Source organism: Aptenodytes forsteri, unplaced genomic scaffold (genome assembly GCF_000699145.1).
Source record: "Aptenodytes forsteri isolate BGI_AS27 unplaced genomic scaffold, ASM69914v1 Scaffold257, whole genome shotgun sequence".
Taxonomy (NCBI): domain Eukaryota; kingdom Metazoa; phylum Chordata; class Aves; order Sphenisciformes; family Spheniscidae; genus Aptenodytes; species Aptenodytes forsteri.
The window spans coordinates 8,361,311-8,374,202 of NW_008795194.1; the positions used below are offsets into that span (position 1 = coordinate 8,361,311).

Genomic DNA, 12,892 nt, shown 5'->3' on the forward strand with positions numbered 1-12,892 from the left:
GGGCCTGGGCGGGCTCTGCGCTGCAGCCGGCTCCTTCGCGCTCAGCCCAAGGACGGGGCACGCCGTGCCGTGTGCCTGGCGGAAGGCCCCGTGCGGGCGGGCTGGGAGTCCCCGCTCCCGAAGGCTGGAGGCAGCGGGACCCGGGGCTGAGCGGTTGCTCCTCCTCTGCCCCCCTGCCCCCGTCCCTCAGCGGGAGGGTGCGGGACCATGTCTGGTTCGCTGCTGTAGCACCGCTGGTGGGAGCGTGTTTGTTCTAAAGGGGAGTGTTATTTCAGGTCTTTGAATCAGAAGTCACGGAGGTGGAAGAGCGTTTCCGCTAGTGAAAGAGCGCTGCAGTACAGGGTAGGCGAGCAAATCCATGGGTTCACTGTAAAGCAGGTAAGCATCGCCCTTCACTTGTGTTTCCTCTGTGTTTGTATAGATAAATTTTCCCTTGGTTGGAAAGCGCCTAAGTGAGGCCAGGATTCTACACACTAAATATTTGCGTAGGTGCTTTGGGTGGTCAGTTAAAAAATGATACAGTAGTTACTTGTAGTTATCCCTCTGCAACCAGATTCTTCAGGTGACATTAACACACGTTCCTATAGGGAGCTAACTCTTCTAGAGTGAATAATGCACCCGGGAGTTTGTGTGTCGGCTACAGATGTTGAGCATTCTGTCTGGTCTCCTAAACATCCTGACAGATAACTGAACTTCACTGTGTGTTGTTTTATGGAAGACATTCAAGTAATATTTTATTTCCTAAGCTGCTTTTAATACCTTTGTTAAGAACCTGCAATGGAAATATGTGGAACTTCTTTTTACTTTTTTAAAGAAAAAAAGCAGAAGCAGACAGTAAACATAATTTGCAAAAAGTGATTGCTGGTGACAGAGCTAGTGCTAGAACTGGGTTCCTTGATTTTTCTTTTGCTACCCTAACTGCTGGCATTTGAATATATCTTTGTATTTGTATTTGTATATCTTTGTATTTCTGATCGAATTGTTCTGATCTTAATACCTATACCAGAAAAGTATAGCTCTTTGGTTGTAGTGTATTTTAATTGTAGGGGTTTTCTTAAACTTTATTTTCCATCTGCATACTTTTTTTTTTTCCCCCACAAACCCTAGGAACAAAGAATTTATTTCATACTGTATGTGGCAGTATTATATACAGGATCAACAAACTGATCATTGCTATATCATCTATGATTTATTTGACCTAGTTGCAGTCACACTGTAATACAGATGTTTTCTCCTGATGCAGGTGACAGCTGTTCCTGAGCTGTTCCTGACTGCAGTGAAGCTTAGTCATGACAGTACAGGAGCCAGGTATTTACATGTGGCTCGAGAGGACTCCAATAATCTGTTCAGGTAAAACATTAATATATGTATAGCACATTCTATCTCAGCATCACCTTGTGGTTTCTAAATTGTAATCCAGCTTCATAACTGGATTTTTCTGTGATAACAAAGAGAATAGTACTTCCTTTGTGGGACTTCCTTAGAGTTTTTCAGGTTGGAACAGATGTCATGACATCTGTTGTTCAGTCTGCTGCTCAAAACAGGGCGCTGTTCCTCAGACCTTTATCGAGGTGGGCCTTGACAGCTTCCAAAGACAGATTATGCAACCCCTCTGGGCAACCTGTTCCCAATGTTTGACTGTCCATATAGTGGGGTCTTTTTTTCTTTAATATCAAGTTGGAACCTCCCTTGCTTCAATTTATGAACATTGTCTCTTGTCCTTCCATCATGCATATCTATGCAAAGAACCTGTCTTCATCATAACCTCCTTGTAGGTATTGGAAAGCAGCTATTGAGTCCCCTGGTGCCTTTCCTTATCCAGGCTAAACGAGCCCAATTTCCTCAGCCTCTTTTCACAGGGCATAGCTCCAGCCATCTTTATGGGTCTCCACTAAACTACTTCAAATTTATTATCATCTCTTCTGTATTGGTGAGCCGAAAACTGGACTTTCCAATAAGCTGCTTTATAGTTGCAAGATGTAAACCAGTTCTTTTTTCCATAACCTTCCATGAAGCTTTTTTCTGAGCCTTTTGCGTAAAAAAGGTGTTTAGTTATGTGCTGAAAACTTCTGTAGCACCTCCAGAAGTAGAAGTGCGGAGGTTGTACACCTAGAAGAGGTAGCTGAGCACTCAGCTCAAGAGTCTTTCTTAAGAGCTCAATAACTCTGCATCCTGCTGTATGCCGTGTTAGTTACTAGACAGTGATAATGTTCCTATAAGTCTCAGCTGCACATAGGAGGTGGGTTGACTTTTCATCACAGATAACTGCATTCCTCTCTGTGCTCTCTCTTGCAGTATACAATTCCGAACCACTCCAATGGACAGCACTGGGGTCCCGCATATCCTCGAGCACACTGTGTTATGTGGTTCTCAAAAGTATCCTTGCAGAGATCCGTTCTTTAAAATGTTAAATAGATCACTGTCCACTTTCATGAATGCGTTCACAGGTGAGCCCAAAGTAAATAATACCACTTAAAATGCATGAGGTTTTATTGTAGTAGAGCTGTCTGTCGGCTCTCCTTAATTTCCCTTTGGAGAGCCATTATTATTAAGTGTGAACGCTGTGAGTGAGAGATTAAAAAGCTAACAAGGCAAGGCAACAAAATAGATCTTGTTCGTTTGGCAGTTACAAAAGTCCCGATAGAGCTGGACCTTTGTAGTATACCACAATGCATGTAATTATTTATATATATGGCAAAAGCAAAGTTTTCATGGTAAAATAATTGCAACATTAAACTTCTGTGTATTCCTCAGGAAAAATACGTATCATTTAGGAAGTTTCTTCTCTTCCAGTTATTTATATAGAGGAGAGATTAAAAATAAATGAGGGCAAAACACATCTCGGACTTTCTAAAATTCTGATCTTTTTACATTTATTTATACCCAGCTAGTGATTACACACTCTATCCATTTTCAACACAAAATCCCAAGGATTTTCAAAATCTCCTATCGGTGTACTTGGATGCAGCTTTCTTTCCATGTTTGCGGCAACTAGATTTCTGGTAAGATGTGGACAGCTTGAGATGTATGCAAACCTTAAATTAAAAAAAATCAAAACAATTCCAAAACCCTCAAGCTCTCAACACTTCCTGTTACTAATTTTTTCAGGCAAGAAGGTTGGAGGTTAGAACATGAGAACCCAACTGATCCTCAGACACCTCTAGTCTTCAAAGGAGTGGTGTTTAATGAAATGAAAGGGGCATTTGTAAGTTTCGTGAATTTTTGTTTTAAGATCTTATACGTGGTGAAGTGGCTTAAGCTGCGAGTTATCAATGGCTTTATTGCACCAGAGATTTCCGTTCTTCCTTTGTGAAATTTAAGCCCTCAGTAAAGTCAACAATCAGTTACATGGTTATTCTTAAAGTTAGCCTGTTGAAAGTTTGTTTACATATAAAAGAGCATCTTGCTAATGGATTTTGTTGTATAATTTTCTTTTAAATTGGCATGCTGACGTAGCTAGTTTTATCCAAGTACATGGGACTATAGAACAAAATACTTATGTGAGGAGGAACTCTTGTGTAACTTAGAGCTCTGAGGTCTTACTATTGAGCACCTTTTATTTTTAAAATGTGTTTTGATGACTTTTACTGAAATGTGGTGTTTTCCTCTTAAGACAGATAATGAGAGGATATTTGCACAGCACTTGCAGAATAAAATCCTTCCTGATCACACTTATGGAGTAGTATCCGGTGGAGATCCATTATATATTCCTGATCTTACATGGGAGCAGCTTAAACAGTTCCATGCCACACATTATCATCCAAGCAATTCCAGGTACCTGAAATTTGTGACTAACGTACTGGGTTACATAGTGTGTTAGCACTGTGTTCGTATTTTTGTGAGGGAAAACCAGCAATACAGTGTTTCCATTCACATGGCCAGCAACTTAGATAACCTATGTCCTCCAGCCACTAGGACAGCATTGAAGCAAGGAATTTGCCCTAGGGAGAGAAGTGAAGGGTGAATTGGAAGAGGGGTTACTGAAAGAGAGATGGCTGATACTCTAGAGTACATCTGCCTGCTTGATTATGAGGATTTGTTCTGGGGATTTTTGTTTACAGATATTTCACCTTGAACTGAAACGGCCTGGGGGGAAATGGAACATACTCATAAGTATTTGGCGGTAATGTTAGGGAGTTGTGATACAAGTAGTGCAGATGAGTCTAGGGGTTCCTATCTTCCTTGAAGTCAACCGAGATTAAAAGTTATAAAAAGAATTTACAAATGAATGGCTGTTCATTTGCTCCTGAATCACACATTACAGTATCAGGTTCCAAATAATGGATATTCATTTGAGTCAGATACTAATTGTGTTGGTACTAATAAGGTATTTAAGCTAAAAGTCAATCTGAAAGTGATATGGAGGGAAATCTATAGTATCGTTTCTTCTGTACCAGTTTTGTGGTCAATGTGTTAGTCTGATTAATTCACTTACGGAACATAAGCTTGTGTCATGATAGTGAATTTACCATCCGTTGTTTTTCTCATCATCCCAAGTATTCTACTGTACCTGTGTTTAGATTTTAATCAGGGAATAACATTTACCTGAGACATACCTTGTGCTCGTATTTAATCCAGCGGAAGTCAGCAGTGTTTCTTGTAGGTATGGGAGTGTGCTTGGTAGACTGACCCGCAGAACCCAGCCATGTTTTATAGATCAGTTGAGACATGGATCATCGTATTTTATACATTATGTGTGAAGACCGTAAGAATTTTGTCTTCTGAAACTTTAGAGCACTAGGATTCTGGCTTCAATTGCTAATATTTTTTCTTAGAACATTGTACATTACTGCAACTAAACGAATTCTAGTTTTTTGTGGCCTTCGAAGCATAAAACAGAAGCTGAAAAATGTAGAATTTTACCAGGAGATCTCCGAGTTTTATGCACGTGGCAAACTGGTGAGTCTTTAACCTAGGAGCCTTATAAAGCATGTTCCATTCTAGATGTGACTGAATCACTGGAAAACACACGGAATTCAGAATATGATAAAAGCTGTTACTGTAAATTTCATGTCAAAATCTGATGCTTAATCCCAGTCTTTCATATGAAATGCAGATTTTTCACTTACGGTAACTTTCCACTGGAGCAACATTTGAAACAAATACATGAGGAAGCATTGATAAAGTTTGAAAGAATTGAATCAAATACTGACATCCCGAAACAGAAGCTCTGGGAAAAGCCTGTAAGTAAACAAAAAAACAAACCAAAACAAAAAAGAAACAGAAACAGTGCACATCCAATCTTGGAATTACGGAAACTGAATATAACAGGTTAACATTTTAGCCCAGCCTGTAGAATTACTTCGTTTGTTTAGAAGTGTGTTTGTGTGTAAATGAGCTGAAGTATTTTTATTTTTGGTTAAAGCGAGGGAAAAACTACATTTACTTCTGAGTTTCAGTAATGTAATGATTGTGTGCAGTTTGTTTTTCTTATTTCCAGTTTTCAAGTCCCTCAGCATTTGGAGCATTGAAGCATTTATTAATGGAAAGCATTTAGAGCTACTTATACAAATATTGATACTTAAGTGTCAGGAAATATGCCCTCTAATGGTACTTAACCTTCCAAACGTTGGTGTCAAAAATAACTTTTTCCATTTCCCCCCACTTCCCTCCTTGGCTTGTCCAGAAGCTTAAGCATTTCTTTGAAACCCAGCTCAGGGAGTTAATTATGGCCAGATTTTCTTGATCAGCTCCTCTGTTTCTCCACTTGTAAAAACTGAGATACGACTCATATTTTTCACAATATCCTGTGTTTGTGTATTTACTTATGAATATTGAACTTACTCATGAGTATCTGTAAAATTATTTGAAATCTTGGAGAGGAGGATGGTATGAAGGTGTAAGCAGTAATTTTTTATTTGTAACTTCTGCTCTGAGTTTAGTGTGCATTGGACATATTTATTACACTTTACAGAGAGAACACAGTGTAACGTGTGGCTTAGACTCATTTGCTGCTGATCCTTCCAAGCAGACAACTGTCAGCGTCAGCTACTTGTTGACAGAGTAAGTGTATCAAAATGAAATTCTGAATCAAAGGCTCATTTTAAAACTTCAAGCAAGATGCAGGCATATTTCATGTCCCCCAATCCCTCTTCATAAATGCCACCTTTAAGTTAAATAATGCCATGGGAAAGCTAGACAAATCCTCCTTTAGTAAATGAAAGTTTAATTGCTAAGCAGAATTTTTCCTGTCTTTTTCTTTAGCAGATAGACATAAGGAAAATCAGCCATTATCTTACAGAACTGTTCAGTGGATTAGACTTTTGGGAACGCTGCCTTCCCGTCTTTCAATTTCCTGCCATGTGCAAGCTTTTCTGTATGACCCTACTACTAACTTTACACTTGCTGCCTAATTTAACTTGCTTTACTGCTAGTTACAATAAGTGAAAGATGCAGAACTCTCTTAGTTCCCTAAGGTTTTGTGCAGTGTTCGTAACTGACAATTATTTCTCCCTTGCTCCCTCTACATTGTTTTATAGAAGTAATTCTTCTGAAATGAACTCCGTGATGCTGGGTGTCTCATATTTGTAGCTTGACGGTTTTTAAGAACTATTAATTTTTCTTCAGTATTACAGACACTTTTGAAACGTTCACACTAAGCCTGTTGTCTTCACTGTTGGTTGATGGGCCGAATTCTCCTTTTTACAAAGCCTTAATTGAGTCTGGTGTTGGTACAGATTTTTCTCCTGATGTTGGGTAAGTGTTGCAATTTACATTTCATCACTATAAGCAATATTAGGAAAGTTACAAACCACTGTTAAGTTGGGAGAAGTCATCTCTCATACAGGCAATTTACACCAGAATAATCTTATTTTAACACTAAAACATCTTCAGAGTTTCTACAGATGAACTATAAAGCATTCTCAAGTGTAATTTTTGGCTTGTCAAAATAATTCAATAGAAGCTATGTTAGTTTAAACAAAGTTGTACTGTTTGAAGCTTATGAACAAGAAAAATGGGTAGATAAAAACATGGTATACCTTCAGTGCCCTAACTTACTTGGGGTTTTCATCTTGACCATTTAGTATTACTCAGAAGGGTTTGCTAGCTGTTCTCTGTACTGTGTTACCTTTACTTTTTTGCTTTAATTCTGTGATTTAGTAGTAGATAGGTTTGGCACAAATGTGCTTTTGTGTAGTTAGCTGCCGTTAACTTGCCATCACCTCAGTACAAAAGGGTATTTCTGCCAACACTTATTTATTCAAACTGTAGCTCTTGCAGCCAGTCTTCTGAGCTCGCTCTGTGCTGCAGACTAAGGGTGGGTGGATTGTCTTCACCTAACTACAGGCTCAGCTGCTCATCGCAGTTTGCCTTTATTGTCAGCAGAAAGAAAGAAGCACTTTCAGGGCATGATTCATCTGACTGATTCATGCCTTCGCCTCCACTGGCTGTCTCAGATGTTTGAGCGGGAAACCTTAATATACTCATCTATGATTTTAATGCCTTAGGGTACTCTGCCTGGCTTGAACTGTCTCTACGTGAAGTCATGGGTTTCCTGCAAGTCCTGTGTCATGCATGCCAGTGCCATGCAGACATCTTAATATCACAGGGCATGGCAGTAGAAATCCGTCTTTAGACACTGAAGTAGCGATTCAGTTGCTGTATGTTTTGTCTGCTGAGCCTTTTCCAGGTTGACTACATTAATATGGTGTTGAACCATACAGTGAGTTGGCTTTAATTTGCCTTAGTGACTGTGCTGATGAATCAATCTAGAAGAATAAGTTGTGAGTCCAGAGATCAGTATTCCAGAACTTGACATCTGAGCCTGTCACTGAATTCCTTCCGTGTTTTTTAGACGTGAAATAGTGGATGTTTAGAGTTGATGAAGACCTATTGCTTTTTGTTTGTTGGCTTTGGTTCAAACTGCTAGGTGTTCCATATTTCTGCAAGTGTCAGTTTGTCTCTCTAAAGATGACTTCTTATGGTGAACCCTGCCTGACAGCTTGAACAAAATTATCTTTACTTTTTTTTGAAAGTACTATTGAAAATAATTGCAACAAACACGGAACATTTCACCTTCACCACTTACTTCTAAAGCAGTATTTGTAAAGTACAAACTTAAAAGTACCATTCCACTCACCTGCTTAAATAGGATATATGTGTTTGGTGTTACAGGCAGCTAAAATTTTCACCTTAAATAAAGAGACTTCTTTACCTGAAGGTACTTACAGATGAATGGGAAGATGAAAAGACCAGCTTTTCTTCTGTAACTGTTTGTCTTTCTCTAATATATGCTCTATGTTTTCGTAACAGTGCGCTACGACTACTGAAATTGAACAAAAAATGCTTTTAAGTTCCATTTCTTGCATCTCTAGTAATTATTTTTCTTTCTATCTAGCTTTTAAAATCCTGTGTGTGTGTGCGCGTGTGTATGTGGAAATTATGGGTGTTTTTCCCCTTCTGCCGTTGCTGGCAGGTTTAATGCTTAAGTTCTAGTACTTGTCACTGAGTTGAATATGTTTTGTTCTAGGTTTAATGGCTCAACAAGAGAAGCTTATTTCAGTGTGGGTCTACAGGGTATTGCTGAAAGAGACATTGATACTGTGAAACAGATAATTGCTAGAACAGTTGATGAAGTTATTGCGTGAGTAATGCTGAATTTTTTAGAATACTGTTAGTTCTTTCCATACAGTCTTTTACAATTAGATATTAATAACATAATAATGTATAGACATATAATAATACAGACATATATATATAATAGCATGCCGTAAAAATTTAGTTATATTAAAATAAATGCACCAAAGAAGCAGTAATATTGTTCAATACTCTTAAAACTTGTATCTGCTAACTTCCTCTATTGTAGCATATTCATCAGCATAACCTTCAGGAGTTCAATGATATTAGTGCAGTTTCACTAAATGACACAGTATGATAAGATTATTTCATATCAATTTTAATTCAGTGTGGAAGACATCATGTTGTAATGCTTCCTTTATCGATGTTATAATTCATTTTCATAACTTCACTTAAAGTGATTAGTGTTAATGGATACGATTTCCTTCTCTCATCACTCCTTCCCAAAGGAAAGGATTTGAGGAAGATAGGATTGAAGCTCTACTTCACAAAATTGAAATCCAGCTGAAGCATCAGTCTACAAGTTTTGGACTTGCCCTGACATCTGTAAGTCTATATGTGTGCCCATGTGTGGTGGTGTTTTAGGAATGGATAAGAAATCTACTGTGTACGTCTGTACGAAATACGGGATCATTTTGTAGGCTCTTGATATGTAAAACTTTTCACTGAAGGGCTCTTCCTTTGTCATCTCCTTTACATCTTTCTTCCTTCTTTTCAGTAGCCTTCAAACTATCGCTGGACTCCACACTGTATGACTTAATCAGGCAGTGAGCCTGTTGTTTTTGCCTGAGTAGTAGCTTTGATTGCAGTAGCACTGATTACTTCTCTAAGAGAGGCATGCCATACCGGCTCTTGTAACTGTATGTTTTGGCCAGATGCCTATGTATGTTTAAAAATCAAATAGAAGAACTATATTTTTCTATGGAATTTAGGGTTGTACTGCTGTAATTTAATTTCAAGATTCACAAGTGAAAATGTACACTAACTCAGTTATTGGCTTAAAATTTTGGTACCTAAGCTGTTATGGAAAACATGTTCCACAGCAGAATGTGGTGTCCTTGAGAAGTCTGCAAGTTGTTGTAAATGTGGGAATGAGTTAGCTGCAGTATTTGCAGTCAGTTAGGAAATCAGGGGCTCCTGCTGCCACCTGTTCTCCAGTGTCCTCTGTTTTTTCTCTGCTGTGCAGCAACTTCAGTTGCTTAGCAGCTCTTTGCTTTGTGTCTCTCCAAGTATTGTACCTTCTTCAGCATGAACAGGAGTTCATTTCTTTTGGCATACAAAGTTAGGTAAAGAAGCAGTCCTGGATTAACATGAAACTTGTAAATTGGAGAGCACAACCAAGACCTGTTTCAAATCAGATTGCCATATGGTGAAACAGACAAATTGTGGATATTTAATTGCCCGTCATGTTTCCTAGTAGGATCTGGCAAAACGTACCTGATTTTGATAGCAAATACTTTCTAGCATGTCTTTAGATTGTGTGAGTAATTCTGTGTGATGAAATTTTGACACATATACTTCATCTCTCAACATTTTTAATTCTTGAAGTTGAATCAACTGTTGGGACTTCATTCTAGAACAGAAAGCTCTTAAACAATTCTTGCTTTTAAAGACCAAACAGTCATGCAGAATTTGGTGTTAATACTCCCATAGAACAGGGTTTATTTCAGTTTGTTTCCCTGAGGTCGTGTTTTAGAAGTTGACCTTGAAAAGGGCCTGAAAGGGATCTAGTTATAACTAAAGTAATCATAGAATGGTTTGGTTTGGAAGGGACCTTTAAAGACCATCTAGTTCCAATGCCCTGCCGTGGGCAGAGCTGTCTTTCACTAGATCAGGTTGCTGAAAGCCTCATCCAGCCTGACCTTGAACACTTCCAGGGATGGAGCATCCCCAACTTCTCTGGGCAACCTGTTCCAGTGTCTCACCACCCTCATTGTAAAAAATTTCTTCCTTATGTCCAATGTAGATCTACCCTCTTTCAGTTTAAAACCATTGCCCCTTGTCCTGTCACTACAGGCCCTTGTAAAAAGTGTCTCTCTGGCTTTCTTGTAAGTCCCCTTCATATATTGAAAGGCCACAATAAGGTCTCCCTGAAGCCTTCTCCTCTCCAGGCTGTATGACCCCAACTCTCTCAGCCTTTCTTCATAGGAGAGGTGTTCCATCCCTCTGATCATTTTTGTGGCCCTCCTCTGGACCTGCTCCAACAGGTCAATGTCTGTCTCGTACTGTGGGCCCCAGAGCTGCATGCAGTACTCCAGGTGGGAGTACTCCAGAGCAGAGCAGAGTAGAGGGGGAGAATTGCCTCCTTCAACATGCTGGCCATGCTTTTTTTTTTTTTTATGCAGCCCAGGATACAATTGGCTTTCTGAGCTGTAAGTGCACATTGTGGCCTCGTCCAATTTTTCATCTACCAATATCCCCAACCCATTCTCTGCAGGGCTGCTTTCAAACCATTTATCACCCAACTTGTACTGATGACTGATCGTTGCCCCAGCCCAGGTGCAGGACCTTGCACTTGGCCTTGTTGAACTTCATGAGGTTCGCATGGGCCCACTCTTCAAGCCTGTCATGGTCCCTGTGGAAGGCATCCCTTCCCTCTAGTGTATCAACCGCACCACTCAGCTTGGTGTCATCTGCAAACTTGCTGAGGGTGCACTCAGTCCCACTGTCTTTATTTAAGATATTGAACAATACTGGTCCCAATACAGATCCCTGAGCAACACCACTTGTTACTGATTTGCATTTGGACACTGAGCCATTGACTGTAACTCTTTGGATGCGGCCATTCAGCCAATTCATTATCCATCTAATAGTCCATCCATCAAACCCATATCTTTCCAATTTAGTGACAAGGATGTTGTGTGGGACTGTATCAAAGGTCTTACAGAAGTCAAGATAGATGACATCAGTTTCTCTTCCCTTATCCACCAATGCAGCCACTCCATTGTAGAAGGACACCAGATTAGTCAGGCACGATTTGCCTTCTGTGAAGCCATGTGACAGCCTGTGTAATTTTACGTTTCATGTGGTAATGATTCTCTAACTTCCATGCTGTATTCTAGTGCTGTGCTAGCTTTACAGCTTACAAGAAGGAGTTTTCTCTGTGTGATGTATTTATTTAAATCAGAGTATGATAGGTGAACCATTGGCTGAAGGGTGGGGCTCAAAGAGTTTTAGTAAATGGGGTAACATCTGGCTGGTGGCCAGTCACTAGTGGTGTTCCCCAGGACTCAATTTTAGGGCCAGTTCTCTTCAATATTTTTATCAATGACCTGGACACAGGAGTTTGAGGCATACTAAGTAATGCTGACAATACTAAATTAGGAGGAGCCGTTCATTCCCTCGAGGGTAAAGAGGCCTTACAGAGAGATCTTGATAGATTAGAGCACTGGGCAATCACAAACTGAATGAAATTTAAGAAGGACAAATGTGGATTCTGCAACTGGGATGGTATAATCCTGGATGTACATATAGATTGGGGGACAAGGCTGGAGTGCAGCCCTGCAGAAAGATATCTGGGGGTTTTCATTGATGGTAAGTTCAGTTTGAGTCACATAAAGCCAAAAAGGGCCAAGCATATCCTGGGGTGCATTAAGGACAGTATAGCTAACTGGTTGAAAGAAGTGGTTGTCCCACTACACTCAGCATTGGTATGGCCTCATCTCAAGTACTATGTGCAGTTTTGGGCTCCACAATATAAGAAGGACATAAAAATATTCAAACATGTCTAAAGGATGGCAACAAAGATGCTGAAAGGACTAGAGGGCATGACTTATGAGGAGCTGCTGAGGATACTAGGTTTGCTCAGCTTAGAGAAGAGGAGACTGAGGCGTGACTTCATTGCCGTCTGCAACTCCCTCATGATGGCAAGCAGAGCAGGAGGTGCTAGTCTCTTCTCTCTGGTGTCTGGTAATAAGACACGAGGAAGTGGCTTCAAGCTGCCTCAGGGAAGTACAGATTGGATATTAGGAAAAAATTCTTCACAGAGAGGGTGGTAAAACACTGGAACAAGCTCACCAAGTGTTCTGGTTTTGGCTGGGATAGAGTTAGATCTCTTCATAGCAGCTCATATGGGGCTATGTTTTGGATTTGTGCTGAAAACAATGTTGATAACACAGGGATGTTTTCGTTACTGCTGAGCAGTGCTGACACAGAGTCAAGACCTTTTCTGCTTCTCACACCACCCCACCAGCGAGCAGGCTGGGGGTGCACAAGAAGTTGGGAGGGGACACAGCCGGGACAGCTGACCCAAACTGACCCAAGGGATATTCCACACCATATGACGTCATGCTCAGCATATAAAGCTGGGGGAAGA

The 12,892-nt window shown here is 40.1% G+C and overlaps 1 protein-coding gene across 1 annotated transcript in view; it reads left to right on the plus strand.

Moving 5' to 3' along the window:
• The window catches only part of PITRM1 (pitrilysin metallopeptidase 1), a 33,625-nt gene that overhangs the window by 1,398 nt on the left and 19,335 nt on the right, over positions 1-12,892 (plus strand). Inside the window, exons 2-12 of the mRNA XM_009278691.1 lie at positions 276-378; positions 1,244-1,350; positions 2,296-2,447; positions 2,888-3,002; positions 3,109-3,205; positions 3,614-3,774; positions 5,057-5,183; positions 5,915-6,003; positions 6,568-6,696; positions 8,471-8,584; positions 9,027-9,123. Of these exons, the coding sequence (XP_009276966.1) occupies positions 276-378; positions 1,244-1,350; positions 2,296-2,447; positions 2,888-3,002; positions 3,109-3,205; positions 3,614-3,774; positions 5,057-5,183; positions 5,915-6,003; positions 6,568-6,696; positions 8,471-8,584; positions 9,027-9,123 (1,291 nt within the window). The remainder of the gene's footprint in view (positions 1-275; positions 379-1,243; positions 1,351-2,295; positions 2,448-2,887; positions 3,003-3,108; positions 3,206-3,613; positions 3,775-5,056; positions 5,184-5,914; positions 6,004-6,567; positions 6,697-8,470; positions 8,585-9,026; positions 9,124-12,892) is intronic.